Genomic DNA, 19,853 nt, shown 5'->3' with positions numbered 1-19,853 from the left:
GACACTTTGCAGTGCACTGTGTCAGATCAGCGATCTGACATGCAAGGCTCCTGGCTTACCAGCGCCTGCTCTGAGCAGGCGCTTGGTAAGCCACCTCCCTGCAGGACCCGGATGCAGCCCGGCAGCCATTTTGGATCCGGAGCCTGCAGTGAGAAGAAGGTAGGAGACTCTCGGAGCAACGCGATCACATAGCGTTGCTCTGACGGTCTCAGGGAAGCATGCAGGGAGCCCCCTCCCTGCGCGATGCTTCCCTATACCGCCGGAACACTGCGATCATGGGGTTAATGTGCCGGGGGCGGTCCGTGACCGCTCCTGGCACATAGTGCCGGATGTCAGCTGCGATGGTCAGCTGACACTCGGCCGCGATTGGCCACGCTCCCCCCGTGAGCGCAGCTAATCGAGCTGGATGTACTATCCCGTCATTGGGAATTAAGTCCCAGGTCACCTTGACGGGATAGTACGTCCAATGGGATTAAGGATTATACTTTATGGTGGTCATCCAGTCACTTCCATTTCTTAGTGTTTGAATGTACTCTTGAGCTTTTTGTCCTTGACATGTGAATTGGGACTGTTTGTGTTAAATTGTGCCAATAATGTCTGTAAAGCACTATGGAATAAATGGCTCTATATAAGTTAGTAAAATAAATACTAGAAATGTTTTGGGATTTTTTTTTGCTGTAGCACGTGTAGTTGATGCAGCCTCATTAAGGACTAGGAAGCTACCAAATCAGACTGTTAACTGCCTTCCATACTTGCACAAATTTGATTGGGGTCCAATGGACTCCACGCGACTAAAGGTTAAATAGTACAAAGAAATATTCAATATTTTATAGAAATTAGGATTGTACTTACTTTATAGAACAAATGGTCATTGGTAATTATATACATTTTCTATTAATTATTCAGAGCTTCAAGTTGCTTTCCCTTTCTCTTGTAGAAAAGTGACTTTACTTGATAATAACTTGTAATTTTTCTGTTAGATGGTAAACAATATAATGATTTAAAACAAAAGAGGCTTCTCTCCTGTGTGAGTTATTTCATGTATAACAAGATCGAATTTCTGGGTAAAACATTTCCCACATTCTGAACATGAAAATGGCTTCTCTCCTTTGTGATTTTTTTTTTCAAATTCTTTTTATTAGTTTAAAACAGTACACATCAAACCAGTAACATGTCATAGAATCCATGTCAAATTGTCTTTTCCATTCTGTTCAATATGACATTATCAAAACAATAAACTTATCCAAACACTACCTATTCTGTAATCCCTCTCCTTAACCCCCCCACTTCTCTTTGTGCATGCATAAAAATCTAGAGTTTATGGAATCGGGGTATGTCCATCAATACATTTAAGGAGATACCATCAGGTGTCCTTCAACTGGGCTCTCAGTCTATCTTTGATAGCTGGTGATAATGTACGAATAAGAAAACACCAAGTCGTGAGAAACTTCCCCGTTAGTCTCTCTCTGATGGTTAATGTTTCCAACCAATCCATTTTGAATAGGAACATTATTTTTGTCTGTATTAGTGATTGGGATGGTATATTAGGGTTCAGCCAATGGTGTAACATGTTCTTCCTAACTGCCGAAGCCCATATTACCAAAATTGCTTTTATATGCTTGGGCAGATTGCTGAGATTCCCCCAACATATTGAAGATTGTCCATTGCGGTGTAAGTGGGAATGTACTATGGCAGGTAGTCTCTAGTTCTACATATATCTAGTGATCAGCGAGTGTGCTCGTTACACAAGATTTCCGAGCATGCTCGGGTGATCTCCGAGTATTTTGGGCATGCTCAGAGATTTAGTTTGTGTCGCCGCAGCTGCATGATTTGCGGCTGCTAGACAGCCTGAACACATGTGGGGATTCCCTAACAAACAGGCAATCCCCACATGTATTCAGGCTGTCTAGCAGCAGCAAATCATTGTAACATCCCTGCCAGTATAACTGCATGGCTTCCCATCTCCCCTCTTACTCACCACTCTGGGCCATGCTGTGAGATCTGTCTTTTGCCGGCTCCATGTTCTGGGCCTCGTTGCTTGCTGCATGCTTCCTGGCTGTATGCTTATGGCGGCAGCCCCGGCACTTCCTGTTTCCTGTACAGACTGTGTGCACCTTCCTAAGGTATCGCCAACCAATTGCCAAGAGGCATCAGGTACTTAATGCATCTCCACCCCTAAGGGGATGCCTGAGCAATGTATTTTCTCAGTTACTGTCTTGCTGCTTAGTTGCCAGGTCCTGTCTTGCTGTGTCTCTCGCTTCAGGCACCCAGTGGGGCTTCATACCCTGGCCTATATTTGTGTCCTGTGTCTCTTGTTTCACCCATCCAGGGGGGCTTTGTACCCTAGTCTGAATCCTTGTTTCTGTGCCTTGTCCCGTAAAGGTCCCTGTAGGAATTAAGTCCTATAACTGTGTCTATTTGTATCCCTGTCTGTAGCCTTTTCTATCCTGCTGTGTTTCCTTGTGTTGACTTCTTCTGCTCTTTGCTCTGCAACCTGCAACTTTTGCTCTGCAACCTACGTCTCTGCTCTTTGCTCTGCAACCTACATCTCAGCTCTTTGCTCCGCAACCTGCGGCTCTGCTCTTTGCTCCGCAACCTGCGGCTCTGCTCTCTGCTGTGCATCCTGCAGTTCTACTCTGCTCCGACTCATGCGGTTCTGCTCTGCTCCGCCTACTGCGGTTCTGCGTTGCTCTGCCTCCTGTGATTCTACTGTGCTCCGCCTCTGGCGGTTCTCCTCTGCCTCCCGTGGCTCTGCGTCTTTGGTCTGTACTGGTTCCTGCTTGCTTCCTTATCCTACTCATTCCTGCATGTGTTCCCATGTCCCTCCAGTCTGAACTGGTTCCTATCTGATCCCTACTCATACCTGCCTTTGCTCCTGTCCTACCTGAACCAGTTCCAGTCCCGCTAGCCATGCCCGCCTGCCTGCCTAGAGTGCCATCTAGGCCCACCTGCCAGAGTGCAAGCCATTCCCATCTGTACTAGCTTGCACCTTTCACTAGGGTTTCGTCCCTCAGTGGGATCAGCTGCCACAGCCAGACAGCGCCCTGGAGTGGTACCTGGCAGCTACCTGCCGAAAGAGCCTGAACTCACCATCAGAGGCTCCAGTGAACACCAAGGTAGCTGCTTAGTCACGCCCCTTCCATGGTAGCCTGGTTTGTGGGACAGTGGGGCCATATTCCCATGCTCATGCCACCCAGCCAGGACACGAGCATAACAATCATGTAGCTGAAGCGACACAAACTAAATCTCTGAGCACACTCAAAATACTCAGAGATCACCCGAGCATGCTCGGAAATCTCAAGTAACAAGCATACTCACTCATCACTATATGTATCCTAAGCCATAAATCTTGTATTCCTGGACAACTCCACAGATGATGGAGGATGTCTGTGTTGTGTGTTTCACATTTTGAGCATGTATACAATGTTGTAGGTGAAATTTTGTCCTGCATTGAAGGAGTGATGTATGCCCTATGAAGAATCAATAAAGCCATGTCCGTGTAACTACTATAGGGAATAAATTTCTTCTGTGACATCATACCATCCAAATTACCCATCTAGAAGGCCCAGTGTCTCTCCCTCCCAAGACCAACGCTGACGTAGTATGGAGTATATTTTGCTCGCTGAAGCATTCTGCAATCTCGAGGTTTTAAGAAAGACCTCCATGTTATTTATCTGAGCTGCGTCTTTCCTACCACTAGTGTATTTTTGGGCTATGCTACAAGCCTGAAGGAAGAGGAATGGCCGGTGTCTAAAAAAAAGAAAAGCGCTGTGTTATTGTTTCAAAAGATAGTAGGGAGAAATTCTTATTCAACATGTCAGCCCGCATAGCCTAATGAAGAGACGTAAGCAACTTCGTGCATCCCTGTTTTGCCAACGTTACATAATGTACAGGTGGACAATTATTCATAAATTTAGGATTGCTTAGAAATGGCTGAAAGGGAGATAGATCACCTGTCCCTCCACAGATTTTTCTCCCGCACCTCCATGTCAAAATAGTTTGCCACAAAATCGAGTGCTCTCTAATATCATCTGGGAGCTCATCGTTAACAAGCTGGATCAGGGGGGATAGTGACACCTGAGAGCTCAACTGTTGCTCCAATTGTAAGTTGGCTAAATGGGAGACCCCGCAAATTCAATCCACAATGTACCTCTCTCTCTTCTGGGCAACTGTAGCTTGAGCAATCCTATAAGCATTCTTCCCATCTCACCCCATATGAACCTCCTAAACGCTGCATTTAATTGTTTAATATCTGGTTGGGAAAATAACAGCGGAATAGCTTGGAATAAGTATAGCAACTTTGGAAAGATGACTATTTTAATCAAATAGCATCTACCTGAATTTTGTGAGCTTTTTGATGCGAAACAAGATTTGATTTCCTTTTAAAATATTTCTCACATTTTAAACATGAAAATGGCATCTCCAATATGTGAGTTCTCTGATGTTTCACAAGATATGATTTATCTATAAAACATTTCCCACATTCTGAACATGAAAATGGCTTTTCCCCTGTGTGAGTTCTCTGATGTGTAATAAGATATGATTTATCTATAAAACCTTTCCCACATTCTGAACATGAAAATGGCTTTTCCCCCATGTGAGTTCTCTGATGTGTAATAAGATGTGATTTATCTATAAAACATTTCCCACATTCTGAACATGAAAATGGCTTTTCCCCTGTGTGAGTTCTCTGATGTTTAACAAGATTTGATTTTTCTATAAAACATTTCCCACATTCTGAACATGAAAATGGCTTTTCCCCCGTGTGAGTTCTCTGATGTGTAACAAGATGTGATTTATCTCTAAAACATTTCCCACATTCTGAACATGAAAATGGCTTTTGCCCAGTGTGAGTTCTCTGATGCTTAACAAGATGTGATTTCTCGATAAAACATTTCCCACATTCTGAACATGAAAATGGCTTTTCCCCTGTGTGACTTCTCTGATGTGTAACAAGATCGAATTTACGTCTAAAACATTTCCCACATTCCGAACATGGAAATGGCTTTTCACCAGTGTGAGTTCTCTGATGTCTAACAAGATGTGATATCTGATTAAAACAACTCCCACATTCGGAACATAAAAACGGTTTCTCCCCTGTGTGAGTTATTTGATGTTTCACAAGAGTTTTTTTCAAACTAAAACATTTCCCACATTCTGAGCATGAAAATGGCTTTTCACCAGTGTGAGTTCTTTGATGTGTAACAAGATGTGTTTTATCGATAAAACATTTACCACATTCTGAACATGAAAATGGCTTTTGCCCTGTGTGAGTTCTCTGATGTCTAACAAGATATGATTTCTGATTAAAACAATCCCCACATTCGGAACATAAAAATGTTTTTTCCCCTGTGTGAGTTCTCTGGTGTTTAACAAGAATTTTTTTCTCACTAAAACATTTCCCACTTTCTGAGCATAAAAATAGCTTCTCCCCTGTGTGAGGTTTTTGATGTGAAACAAGATCTAATTTCCTTTTAAAATATTTCCCACATTTTAAACATGAAAATAGCTTCTTCCCTGAGTGACTTCTCTGATGTGAAAGAAATCTTGATTTAGTTTTGTAACATTTCCCAGATTGTGAACATGAAAATGGTTTCTCCCCTGTGTGAGCTACTTCATGTTCATCAGTACATTTGTGGTTTTTGTTTTCCATATTTTCTTTTAATGAAGTAGAAGAAAGGACACGTTTAAAAGGATCAGATGATAGATTTTTCCTAAGAAGGGCTTGAGGTATATCTGTGATAATTATATGTTCTTCATATGTATCTGATGTGATACCTTGATTCCCTGCTGCAAAATCTGAAAATATCAGATGTCCCTCTGAGCTCCTGGTACCGTCATCTGCCAAGAATAAAATTATTATTTGTCAATCCATTGAAATTATATTAATATTTATGTCTCGAAAGCTTGCAATTTATTACCATCTTTTCAGTTAGCCAATAAAAGGTATCAACCACTGAAGACTCTCAATTCTAAATATTTTTCTACCTACTGGCTAACACGGTACCAAGATATATTTCTTTCCTGTATTAATATTTATATTATCTATATAGACTGACCAAGACAGGAGACTACTACCCAAGGACTAGTAGATTATGATGTTAGGTCACAAGGTTGTGCTTTTTCAATATTTTCACATCTATGTTGAAACCGTATTCTCTGTAGGTTCTGCTTTCACTTCACCTGTCACCAATCATTTGCAGTTTCATGTTCAGTGGACTTTCATAAATTTAACTGCAAGTCAATGCTAATAGATAATGTTCATATCTCATACACTCCCTAACAGGTATATACACAGAGTACAGTAGTATGGTCATGTAAAAATAAGCAATGGCTTTTATGCAAGTGTAGGTTTTGTATTTTTTTTATAAAAAGAAAATAAGCGATAGAAACAAGATATGAGAAGTTTTTATACTATTTTATATGTATTGGAAGTCAACAGAAAGCATTGGATTCCATCATGAATACGGGAGCACTGGGGATCTGAAAATGAATTTGCAGCAGTGTCCTCTGTAATCCATGGTTCACAGTTGTTGGTTCTTTCAATGATCACCTAGCTTAAAGGCTACGGACACCTTTGTGCACAACAAATAAGTAACCACATATGTGACTTAGGCCTTTCACACTTCCGTCTTTCAGCTCCCGTCACAATCCATCGATTTTTGAGAATGCAGGATCCTGCAATAAAATTTGCAGGATCCTGCATTTTCCCATAGACTTGTATTAGCGACGGATTGTGATGGATTGCCACACGTTTCTTCCATCGTGCACTGGATCCTGTGTAAAAAAACGGTCTGTCGGGCAGAAAAAACGTTTAGAGGAACATTTTTTTCTGCACGTTGGAAAATCAGTCAGCGAAGCATCCTGCGCTGTCCGTCACTGGCTACAATGGAAGCCTATGGGCTCAGGATGCGTCAGGGAAATTCTCTCTTGCTCGCGCTCTTTCTCTTTTTACTATTGATGCTGGCTATGCAGCATCAATAGTAACAAGATATGTGAAAAATAATAAATCGCAATATTCTCACTTACCGACATCCCACGCAGCGTCACCGATGCTCCTGGCAGCTAGCGTTCCAAGTAATACATTGCGACTTGTCGCAAGAATTCGCAATGTATTACTAGGAACGCTAGCTGCTGGGAGCATCGGTGCGAGGGAACGCCAGTAGGTGAGAATATTGCGATTTTTTTTTTTTAACCTGGTTTGTGCTGTGTATGCGTTTTTGCAGTGAAGAACCTCTGCGAAGACGCATACACAACAGGTGCACATAGCCTCGACGGGTCATGGAGCTATCCTGCTCATCTGAAACCTTCATAGCTTTTTTTTCACCTCTTCCACATTCATACTTTTTTCTCTCGGGATGTTTCTCCAGCTCGGCTCACATGATATGTTTTGATTTCTCATGAACTAGCACAGCTGAAGTTACGTTACCCCCCACCTTCTTCAATTTCTATGGCTGTTTACCACAACCAAGCACACTCACTGCCAGGCAGGTATATGATTTCTCCGTCATTCTTCCCCTCTCCATGGGACATATTCACACTATGAAGTTCTCCACCGTAAAAATATTGGAGTCTGGTGGTTCACGAGGAAAAAACGTCAACATACAATATTCTGATTCAGTTAATGAACCAGGATATTCTGGATGACATGCGAGTACGATCTGGAAATGCAGACCCATTCCCTTGAATGGGCAAATTCAATCAAGCGGATCACACACAGACATGTATCCATTTTTCCATCTTTTGCCGGACAGGTTTGGAGTGTGTTCACACCTGAGTTTCTGAGTTTTGACTGTTCTTTTCAGGAAAATGGAATTTATGTCCAAAATAGATCTGTTGCACAAATGAAGCAAACAGAAGCCGAGTGGGCCTGTTAATTGTTGTCTGTCTGGGTTCCTTTTTTATTGTTTATTATATGTGTTCTTTTTTAGAATGGAAATCAAAGTTCTGAGTGATAAGCTTTTTTTGCCATTAGAAAATATATATTTCTATATTATGAATGTAAACAAAGGTGTCATTTTTATTCACACTATTTACAGATCACCATAAATCACTATATTGTACATGTTGTTACAATTACAGGGACACAACATATGTCCATATTTACTGTGATGATTTTTGAAAATGATTCTATAGTTAGAAATCTCTGGTGATTACTTTTCAGCACTTATAATGTTCTGGCATGATATCTGTATATAACGTTATATTATACATGTAAAGAAGAATGCTTTTGAGGTTTTTAGGCTGAGAAAATTCTCCAGAACAGTACAGCCTGTGGCTCCCTAGTAATGTTTCTACCTTCCATATCAGGGGTCTTGAGTTCGCATCCCCGACACTGACAAACTTCAAAAGTATATTAAGAGACATCCACTGAGTGTCCTGTATTAAAGAAGACTGTGAATACAGAAGTATCTCTTCTGCATCAAAACTGGCAAAAAAAGGCCTAAAAAGATTAAGTACATGATATGCCATAGTAACAAAACAGGGCCATGAGTATAGAGCTATAACTGAAAAAAAATCACTACTAAAAGTAAAAGCGTGAATTAAAAACCATCAATATCTTTTATCACATATGTAAAATGTAAAGTAAAAAAAATGGATCAAGTGTAATGTAAAAAAAATAACGATGCAAGAGGGAAGATGTCAGAATGTAAGAACATGATTGTACAAAAATGAGGAAGGGAAAAAAATCTGTTTAAGATTTAGGAATACAGACACATTGTCAACGTTTTTAATTAGGGGAAAAATATACTATGTAATGATCAGAGTGGTAGGTAGAAGGTTTGCAAAAAACAGGGTTATACTAGACATTGTAGAGGTCTGCAGCAGATCACCATATAATGTACCGTATATACTCGAGTATAAGCCGACCGGTGTATAAGCCGACCCCCCTAATTTTGTCACAAAAAAATGGGAAAACTTATTGACTCGAGTATAAGCCTAGGGTGGAAAATGGAGCAGCTACCGGTTAATGTCAAAAATAAAAATAGATACCAATAAAAGTAAAATTAATTGAGACATCAGTAGGGTAATTGTTTTTGAATATCCATATTGAATCAGGAGCCCCATATAATGCTCCATACAGTTCATTATTGCCCCATAGATGCTCCATATAAAGCTGTGCCCCATATACAATGCTCTGCACCGTTCATTATTGCCCCATAACTGTGCCATATAGTGCTCTGCACCGTTCATTATTGCCCCATAGCTGTGCCATATAGTGCTCTGCACCGTTCATTATTGCCCCATAGCTGTGCCATATAGTGCTCTGCACCGTTCATTATTGCCCCATAGCTGTGCCATATAGTGCTCTGCACCGTTCATAATTGCCCCATAGCTGTGCCATATAGTGCTCTGCACCGTTCATTATTGCCCCATAGCTGTGCCATATAATGCTCTGCACCGTTCATTATTGCCCCATAGCTGTGCCATATAGTGCTCTGCACCGTTCATTATTGCCCCATAGCTGTGCCATATAGTGCTCTGCACCGTTCATTATTGTCCCATAGCTGTGCCATAGAAAGCTCTGCCATTGCTGCTGCTGCTGCAATAAACAAAAAAAAGGCCATACTCACCTTTCTTGCTTGCAGCTCCCGGCGTCTCGCCCCGACGTCTCTCTGCACTGACTGATCAGGCAGAGGGCGCCGCGCACACTATATACGTCATCACGCCCTCTGACCTGCACAGTCAGAGCGGAGAGACGCCGGGAAGATGGAGCGGCGCCGGGAAGATGGAGCGACGCCCGACGTGTGGAACGGGGATAGGTGAATATGCGATACTTACCTGCTCCCGGCGTCCCGCTCCTTCTCCCGGACAGCTGGTCTTCGGTGCCGCAGCCTCTTCCTCTATCAGCGGTCACCGTTACCGCTGATTAGAGAAATGAATATGCGGCTCCACCCCTATGGGAGTGGAGTCCATATTCATTTCTCTAATGAGCGGTCCCACGTGACCGCTGAAGAGGGGAAGAACTGCAGCACCCGAAGACCGTGGGACGGCAGGGGGAGCGCCAGGATCGCCGGGACTAGGTAAGTATGCCTCAGCGCCCTCTCCCCCTCACCCGCCGACCCTGCCGCCCACCGTGACTCGAGTATAAGCCGAGAGGTGCACTTTCAGCCCAAAAACTTGGGCTGAAAATCTCGGCTTATAGTCGAGTATATACGGTAATATAATAATAATTATCATGTGCTGCAAGATAGATAATGTAAACTGACCAGATATGTGCAAGAGATGAAATGTCCGAACATGTCACAAAATAATCATAAATTATTATAAGCACAATCATGGAGGATAAATAAATACCCATAATGGATTTGTATTTCCTCTGGGATGGAGCCAACCCGATGTGCGCTCTTGGCACTGATTGTTTTTTAGGATATACTCACCTGTGCAGTTATCTGTGGGAATCTCCTCTTTACACCGCTCATCACCTCTCATATATGTCTCTGTAGTATTAATATAGGGCAGATATTTACCCTGAAACAAAAATGAAAAAAAAATTTTAAGGGTCAGAGAAAGATAAAAAAAATCATAACCAGAAAACTGGGAAAAGATCCAGACAACACTTAATGTCTATGATCAGCTTTACCCTGTCATCTCCACCAAGTATAAAACACACAATGAATGGCCACATTATTAGAGACACCCAAGTTGTCTATTCAGATCCTCAGCAATTCAGATTGTAATAGATTCCACTAGATGAAGAAGTAATTCTGTGGGATTATTGGACCATCCACAAATAAAATGGAGATACTGATATGTTGTGAATAGTCTCTTTCATCTCATCCTGAAGATGCGCTATAGGATTAAAACATGAGGACTATGAAGTCCAGGGACAAAAACTCTCTAATATTCCTGGAATCAATCCATGACAAGTGGATAATTGTGTCATGGTGCATTGTCCTTCTACCGTAAGGAAACAGCTGCCATGAAGTTATGAACTTGGTTGGCCAAAATGTTTATGTAATCCCTAATGTCCAAACATCCATCCACAGATAACAAAGGATCCAGGATGAGCCAAGAAAAAATCCCCTGCCATTACTCGGCCTTCACCAGCCTGAAATGATGACACCTGATAGATGGTGCAACAGGAACAGAATAGCCGGTCTCAGGAGCGCAGAAAGAGATGGATAATATCAACCTGAAGAAGACGGTGCACGCCGTTGAAACACGTTGTGGTTTTAACCTAACTGGTGTCTGTGTTCTCTTTCTGCACTCCTGAGACCGGCTATTCTGTTCCTGTTGCAAGTCTTTCTCCCCCGTTGTGCGGTATCCGGCTGGAGCTGCGGAGACCTGTGCACTTATTTCCTTATTTAGTTGGACAACAGTCCTGTATTTAAAAATTTACAACACAGTACACTACCTGCTCCTCAGCACAATTTGCAGTGCAGCGGTATCCACGCTAAGTAGTGATGAGGCAGTGACCCAGCAAAGTTTCAAACAAAAGTCTCTTTAATGCGTTTGCAGCATTAATGTCCAACTCACAGCATTACACAGTACACGATATCCTTCGGATAGCAGCCGAGAACCATATCCTCCAGTTTGCAGCCTATAAACACGCCAGTAGACCTCCAAGACCAGTTGCTGTGGGTGATTGCACCGCTATGTACGCTGTGTGTGCCAGGCATCTCAGCTACCCTGGCTGTTTGGCTCCGCTTGCCTGTGTTGCCACACAGAGGTGGAGCTCTGCAGAGCTGACTGCACTGCACTCCAGCAATCACCAGACTGACACTAATGCAGGGTCAGACATGTGAGAAACTCGCAAGAGTCTCGCATGTCAATACCCGGAACTGCCTCCGGCACTCGGACAGGAGCGTGCGACTGCATGTATTTCTATGCAGCAGCACGCTCCGGTCCCGAGTGCCAGCGGCAGTGCCGGGTATTTACATTCGAGACTTGTGCGAGTTTTTCGCATTTGTGTGACCCAGGCCTAACTCTGACCATGACACGCCCAAACCCTTTACTGCAGGGCTCTTAACCAAAGAACCTGGAGCCTTCGGCCACATGGAAAACCAGGCCAGGAAGAAAACGGACTGCCACACTACCAGTCTGTAGTCCGTTTCAAAACAAAAGTCCAGCAGGTTTTCTTAAATCTGCCCAGGAAAGGAGATTTTTGTGTACTCACCGTAAAATCTCTTTCTCTTAGCCTCTAATTGGGGGACACAGGACCATGGGTGTTATGCTGCTGTCCACTAGGAGGTGACACTATGCATAATCTGAAAAAGATTAACCGTGGCTCCTCCTCTGCAGTATACACCCCTGGACGGCGTCAGCCTTCTCCAGTTTTGTGCAAAAGCAGTAGGAGTAACGTAACATGAATAACATAACCATGCCTATAAGAAGGCAACTATGTACGAGCTCAAGCAAACAATATGAGAACTCAACAGTAACAACGGCCCGGAAGGGCAACAGGGTGGGAGCTGTGTCCCCCAATTAGAGGCTAAGAGAAAGAGATTTTACGGTGAGTACACAAAAATCTCCTTTACTCTGTCGCCTCATTGGGTGACACAGGACCATGGGACGACCCAAAGCAGTCCCTCGGTGGGAATCAATGGACGAATATTGTGCAGACAGGCCCCTACACTTGGGGCACTGCCGCCTGCAGAACACATCTACCCAGGTTCGCCTCCGCTGAGGACTGGGTATGAACCATGTAGTGTTTAGTAACCGTGTGTAGGCTAGTCCAAGTGGCCCCTTACACACTTGTTTTGCCGAAGCCTGGTGCCGAATGGCCCAGGAGGCCCCTACCGCCCGTGTAGAGTGTGCTGGAATACCGGCTGGAAAAGGAGAATTCTTAAGGCGGTAGGCGTCTTGTATGGTGGATTTGATCCACATGGCAAGGGTAGCTTTGGAAGCTGGCCGACCCTTGCGACCGCCTTCCGGAAGAAGGAAAAGAGAATCAGACCTCCGGAAGGACGCAGTCCTAGACGCTTATATAAGCAATGCCCTGACAAGGTCAAGCGTATGCAGAGCCTTCTCCACTCTATGAACCAGAACCGGACAAAGAGATGGCAGTGAAATTTCCTCATTGAGGTGGAAGTTGGACACAACCTTCGGGAGGAAGGATGGGACCGTACGGAGAACTACCTTGTCCTGGTGAAAAGCCAGGAAGGGCCGTCTGCAAGAGAGTGCTGTAAGTTCAGACACCCTGCGTAGCGAGGTGATTGCCACCAGGAAAAACCACCTTCTGGGAGAGAAGGCGGAGCGGGACCCCCTTAAGGGGTTCGAAGGGTGGTGACTGCAATGCTGTCAGGATCAGGTTGAGGTCCCACGTTTCTAGTGGTCGTCTGTAGGGGGGAACCAAATGGGAGACCCCCTGAAGAAAAGTCCTTACTTGGTAGCAATGCGCCTTTGAAAAAGCCTGAGAGGGCTGACACCTGGCTCTTAAGCGAGCCCAGGGACAGCCTGGCCTCCAGACCCGATTGGAGAAAACCAAGTACTTTGGGGAAGGAATAAGGGAGTGGGGTCTGGCCACGAGATTTGCACCAGGTAAAGAAAGCTTTCCAGGTACGGTAATAAATCTTGGCAGAGGCTGGCTTCCGTGCCCTGATCATGGTTCCAATGACGTCCGGCGAGAGCCCTGCCTGGGTTAGAACCCAGGTCTCAAGGGCCACACCGTCAAATTGAGAGCCCCTGAGTTCTGGTGGTAGAACGGGCCTTGTGATAGAAGATCGGGGCGCTCGGGGAGACGCCAGGGGGCGTCTGCTGTAAGTTGTACGATGTCGGCGTACCATGTACGTCCGGGCCAGTCCAATGCGATTAGGATGGTTGGAACGCCCTCTTGCTTGATCTTACTCACCACCCTGGATATCAGGGGGAGAGGTGGAAAAATGTACAGAAGCTGGAACTGGGTCCAGTCCTGAACCAGAGCGTCTGCTCCGAGCGACCGCGGATCGTGTGTTCTGGCCATGAAGTTGGAGACCTTGGCATTGAAGTGGGATGCCATTAGATCCACATCCGGGGTCCCCCAGCGATGGCAGATCTGGCGAAAAAATTTCTGGATGGAGAGACCACTCTCCCGAGTCTATTCCTTGTCGGCTGAGGAAGTCTGCTTCCCAGTTGTCCACACCTGGAATGTGGACCGCCGAGAGAACTGACCCTGTGCCCTCCCCCCAGTGGAGGATATGTGAAACTTCTCGCATCGCCTGGGTACTGCGGGTCCCCCCTGGGTGATTTATATGTGCCACAACCGTGGCATTGTCCGACTGTATTCTGATGTGACAGGCTGCCAGTAAGTGATGGAAGGCCCTCAATGCCATGAAGATGGCACGAATTTCCAGGATGTTGATGGGCATGGTTGCTTCCACTGGGGACCACTTGCCCTGTGCCCTGTGGTGTATGTGCACTGCACCCCAACCCGTCAGGCTCGCATCGGTGGTCAGAACCTTCCATTGACCTATGAGAAAGGATTTCCCCTTTGCTAGCGAGGTTGGCTTGAGCCACCAGTGCAGGGACCTCTTGGTTGACGACGTTAGCCAGAACTCCCTGTCGAGAGAGAAAAGGTTCTTGTCCCAGGACTTGATGGCTAGTTGGAAGAGGCCTGAGGCGAAACTGGCCAAATGGGACAGCTTCTATTGCTGCCCCCATCCTGCCGAGGACTCTCATGGCAAACCGGAGAGATCGAAGGGGTTTGCGGAGGAGGGTGCCTTGTCCTTGGGAAAGGAGCAATAGACCCCTGGAGGTGTTGAATAGCATTCCCAGTAAGGTCAGAGACTGACTCAGGGTTGGAGATGACTTTGAGATGACTTTGAAGGTTGACTAACCAGCCCATGCGACTCACAGTGTCGATTGTGATTGAGACGCTGAGCTCGCAGTCCTTGAAGGTGGGAGCCTTGATGAGTAGATTGTCCAAGTATGGAACAACTACTATGCCTCTGGAGTGCAGGACGTCCATGATGGCTGCCATGACTTTGGTAAACACTCTGGGAGCCGTGGCGAGCCTGAACGGGAGAGCCACAAACTGGTAGTGGTCCTGGTCAATTGCGAACCTGAGAAATCTCTGATGGGCAGGTGCAATCGGTATATGCAGGTATGCATCTTCTATGTCTATGGAGGCGAGATATTCTCCCTTCTCCATTGACGCAATGATGGACCGAAGGGACTCCATGCAGAAGTGACGGACCCATACATATTTGTTGAGTTGTTTTAGGTCCAGTATGGGCCGCACGCTGCCTCCTTTCTGGGGGACTACGAATAGATTGGAGTAGAACCCTCGGAAGCGCTCGGCTGTGGGAACCGATACTATGACTCCTGCTTGAAAAAGCGAGGAGACCGCTTGTCGGAAGGCACGAGCCTTGGCTGGTGGTTTTGGGGGGACCGAGAGGAAGAATCGGTCCAGTGGGTTGGAGGTGAACTCTATCTTGTATCCGGAAGACACTAGTTCCCTGACCCACCTGTCTTCTGTAATAGGCAGCCAGACTTGATGAAAGAGCAAAAGTCGGCCGCCTACGAGTGTAGTGTCTTCCGGAGTCCGTGAGTCATGATGAGGAGAAAGCCTCCTCTGGGCTTAGACTGGGCTGCTTTTGACTGCCAGGTCTTGTCCGACCTTTGCGTCGATCGTGAGTTGTCGATGTGTGGGGAACGCTTAAGATTTTTGTGCTGGACGCGAGACGGACCAGCCCGAAGAAATTCCGAAAGGATCGGAATTGAGTTTGGTTACGCTTCTTGTAAGTGCATTTAGGTTTCAGTTGGGGAAGAGAGGTACTCTTACCCCCGGTGGCGTTGGATATCATCGTGTCCAACTGTACACCGAAAAGTCGCCCACTGAGGTAGGGGAGGAGGGACTTCTTTGAGGCTGCATCCGCTTTCCATTCCCGCAGCCAGAGGATACGCCGAATTGTGATGGCGTTTGATACTATCCCCCCGCTACGCCCCTTGCTGAATCCATGCATGAAGCATGTAATCTGTAATGACTGCTATTTGAACCGCTCTGTCCGACAGCTCAAGAGCGGATGCTTGGAGGCCAGCTTGTAAATTTTTGGCCCAGGCCAGAATGGCCTTGGCAGCCCAAACTGAAGCGAATGCGGGAGCCAGGGATGCCCCTGCGGCCTCGAAAATTGAACGAGCCATGCGTTCTACCTGCCGGTCAGCTGCGACCCTGAGGGTTGAGCTATCTGGCAGTGAAAGGAGGGTCTGTGCTGCTAGTCTAGAGACTGGGGGATCCACTTCGGGTGGGTCTGTCCATTCCTTGGAATCCTTCAGCGGGAAGGGGTACCTCACCTCCAGATATTTGCAATTAGCGAATTTTTTCTCAATCGCCTTAAACTCTGGGTGGTTAGAGAAACCTTAGGCAGCTTCAGAGGTCCTTCAGAGGAAATCTTGTGTTCTGGGGCCTCTGGTGGCGGATCAGAAATGTCCAGCACCCGATGGATGGAAGTAGATGAAATCCTCAACTAGCACTGTATTGCTAGGAGGAATTGGAATCAGGAACCCTTCCATTTCCTTGTCTGAGTCGGGAGTCAGATGCCTTCCGAATCCTGTGTATCACTGAGGCGTCCCCTGCTGGTGAGCTGGGGCGGAGGCATTCTCTGGTCGGGGATTGCGGTGATCTGCATTGTCTGCCCCTGGAAGGGGACGGTCTAGATGACCTGGAACTATGGTGTCTCTACCTAGAAGGAGATGACCGTGTGCTATGGGATGACGCAGATGAACGTGACCTGTGGGTCTGCTTGCATCCTGACCTAGACGTGGATGTGCCAGGGTCGTCCTGTCCCCGAGTCAAGCTCTCCCTTTGCTGGGTAACGGTCATAGCCGAGGCATGACTCTGCAGAGCCTGAAGCAATGTCGAGGTTAGGTTATCTATAGACTGCGTCATAGATTGCGACCTCTGAGTGACCCATTCCGGCGTGGCATTAGACACCGAAACATTGGCAGGGGCTTCCTGGGGCTCTAACACAGTAGTCTGAGTGCAGTCCTGGCAGTGCGGGTACGTGCTGCCACTGGGGAGAGCGGTCCCGCAGGCTGTGCAGAATGCATAATAGCAGTCCTGCCTGGTTCTCTTGGACCTTGAGCCCGGTATAGTGCACAGAGTGCAAAAGGGCTGGCTATGCAGAGGACCTTACAGGGGTAGCTATGCAGAGGAACCTGTAGGGGAGCCTTATAGGGAATATACATTCACAGTCGAGTAAAACAACCCAGCTGTGATCTTACCCCACCAGTTTGCCCCTAGGTCCAGCGCCGAAGAACCTCAGTCCCGTACCCCCCGGAGACTTGCTGGCCTGGTCCTGCTGACCGGGGATGCAGGGTTAAACCTTGCTGCAGTAGAAATGGCCACCGAGGAGAAGAGGCAGGGGGAGAAGGGGGCGGAGAGCTGAGGAAAAAGGCGGCAAAGGTGTGTAAAAACGCGCCCTTCCTGTCTCGATCCGCCCCCTCTATGACACTGTAGTGTCATATATGTCATCCAGGGGGCGGGCCAGGGGGCGGAGATGAGGCGGCGGCTTCAGCTAGGCCGAAGCTGCGGCCTAAATTAGATGCCTGATGCCCAGAAAGGCTCCAGGCCGGCGTGGAAGTCCAGGAGGGGGTTGGATCTGAATCGGACCCCCCCAGGATTTAAAGGTAGGATAGCGGTGGGGCTATAAGCAGAAAGGGGGGCCCTGTAAGGGGTCCTCCTGAGGCAGTATAGAGCTGGTGATGCCGCAGAGACAGGGGCGCAGGGAGCCCTGTGTCTTTATTGTGCCATGCCTGCCTGCACTCCCCCCGGCCCCGACAGGAGCCCGCAGCTGGGCTGGGGTCCCTTGATGCAGGCGCAGTGTGCTGGCCCATTGCTGGGAGCTGCAGAGTGCTGCCTGTACAGGCCCTACCTGAGGCGTCTCAACCTAATGCCCCCAGAGGGGGATTAGAGAGGGTGCTGCTGTCACATTCAGGGGGCTTTATCCTCGCCTCGACCTCAACCCAGAAACCAAAAGGAATTGGGGAAGGAGGGGGGGGTCTTGACTTCGAACCAGCACCCGAGGGACTGGGGAAGGAGCGACTTGGGGAAAAAATCCATCTCGACTTCAACCGGGCTCCCCGTAATAGGGGGCCGAGGAAGGTGCCATGCTGGGAGTCTCACATTAGACCCACTTTTCTTCATCTGTAATCCATCAGAAGAAAAACGGAGTAAAAAATCTTAGGTGTGCCTCCTATGCGACACTAAGCAAAAACAGGAGAAGGCTGACGCCGTCCAGGGGTGTATACTGCAGAGGAGGAGCCACGGTTAATCTTTTTCAGATTATGCATAGTGTCGCCTCCTAGTGGACAGCAGCATAACACCCATGGTCCTGTGTCCCCCAATGAGGCGACAGAGTAAAAGTAGCTGATCCAAGACTAACACTCACTTTTATTTTTCATTGCAATGCACTCCCATGGCCTCAGTATGCCTCCATGCGCATCTTGGAGGTAACATAAAGTGACCCTCACATGTAACACCGGTCACTGCCTCACATATTATTAATATCTTCCTCAACAAATCGTGTATGTCCTGTGGATCCCCTTTTATTGCATTTTTTCCCTCAATCACAATATTCTCAGAACTAATTCTTTTGACAAGAATAAACTGAAGAGGTTAGGAATTTTTCAAAATTTCCCTGACAACCATGCCTAGGTAAAGTGCTCAAAATTCCCATTCTAATGTGGTTTCAGACTGAAAAATAATCACTTTATTTTATATTACACTAGTCATTAGTATTCTCTATACAGGAAAGTTTTGATAAAGAAAGTGTCAGTGTTTCTAATGAATTGGCAGTTCAGTGTATAATACTGGGGGATAAAACAAGACTGAACACAAGACCTTCATAGCCTTATACACATGATAGGGGAGATCTCATGACAACTTCTCTCCATCTACCTGATGATCCTGAGGAACATCGACATCTTCTTGTTTACATTCCTGTGGAAGAAGAGGAAGGGGACATCTCTCTGGTGTTGTCCTTTCACTGGATAGAACTGGAAGAAACACATACAGGGACTGAATTCATGCTTTACATACAAATAATTATAGGCCGTGTGTATTTAGTCCTGTCTATTACCTGGTGATGTGAGGGACTGGGGAACCTCCATCATGACATCCTTGTACAGATCTTTATGTCCTTCTAAATACTCCCACTCCTCCATGGAGAAATAGATAGCGACATCTTGACACATTATAGGAACCTGACACATACAATGATACCGTCATCCCCCGATCCCTCCATAGCGTTACTGTAAAAAGTCCCAGCAAACCCAGCAGTGTCACCTCTCCAGTCAGCAGCTCAATCATCTTGTAGGTGAGTTCTAGGATCTTCTGGTCATTGATGTCCTCATGTATCAGGGGGTGAGGTGGAGGCCCCATGATTGGGCTCAGGGGACTTCCCCACCCCTCAGACATAGGGGCCTGACAGCGCTCACTAGAGGTCTTCTTCACAACTGTGCAATCCTGGTTATGGAGAGACACATTAATAAATCTCAATACAGACATTTCCAGAGTCCTCACCTTTCCAGTTCTGTCCATCTGCTATTCCCATAGATAAGAATGATGTAATGTGATCTCATCAGAATCTCTCACCTCTCCAGTAAGCCGGAAGAGGATCTCTAGGGTGACGAGTAATATCCTCTCCGCAATCTTGCCCCTGTCCCTATCCATCTTTGTAGGGTCACTCAGGAGAATTCTCTTATATAGAAGATCTCCACTGAGAGGATCCGATATTGTAGGGACCTGAATGGGGAGAAGATGATGATGTAACATCATAAAGATGCCATGTAAGAAACCTCCGGAGCTGTTACCGGCGTCACATGATCACTACATCCCGTCATGGCCCCGTCCTGCCCCTGGTATAACACACAATCCCATTTTAATATGCAAATTAACTCTTCTGAGAAAAAGAGGACTGAATTCTATAGCG

General features: G+C 46.3%; 1 protein-coding gene across 1 annotated transcript in view; it reads right to left on the bottom strand.

Moving 5' to 3' along the window:
* Positions 1-19,817, bottom strand: part of LOC138664091 (zinc finger protein 84-like) — a 76,109-nt gene extending 56,292 nt beyond the window's left edge. Inside the window, exons 1-6 of the mRNA XM_069750520.1 lie at positions 19,517-19,817; positions 19,208-19,387; positions 19,002-19,125; positions 18,821-18,918; positions 10,383-10,473; positions 4,558-5,841 (exon numbers count right to left, since the gene is read on the bottom strand). Of these exons, the coding sequence (XP_069606621.1) occupies positions 4,558-5,841; positions 10,383-10,473; positions 18,821-18,918; positions 19,002-19,125; positions 19,208-19,387; positions 19,517-19,699 (1,960 nt within the window). The 5' untranslated portion in view covers positions 19,700-19,817. The remainder of the gene's footprint in view (positions 1-4,557; positions 5,842-10,382; positions 10,474-18,820; positions 18,919-19,001; positions 19,126-19,207; positions 19,388-19,516) is intronic.
* Between the last annotated feature and the right edge of the window lie 36 nt (positions 19,818-19,853).

Source organism: Ranitomeya imitator, chromosome 2 (assembly GCF_032444005.1).
Source record: "Ranitomeya imitator isolate aRanImi1 chromosome 2, aRanImi1.pri, whole genome shotgun sequence".
NCBI lineage: Eukaryota > Metazoa > Chordata > Amphibia > Anura > Dendrobatidae > Ranitomeya > Ranitomeya imitator.
This window is presented reverse-complemented; position numbering and strand designations above follow the sequence as displayed.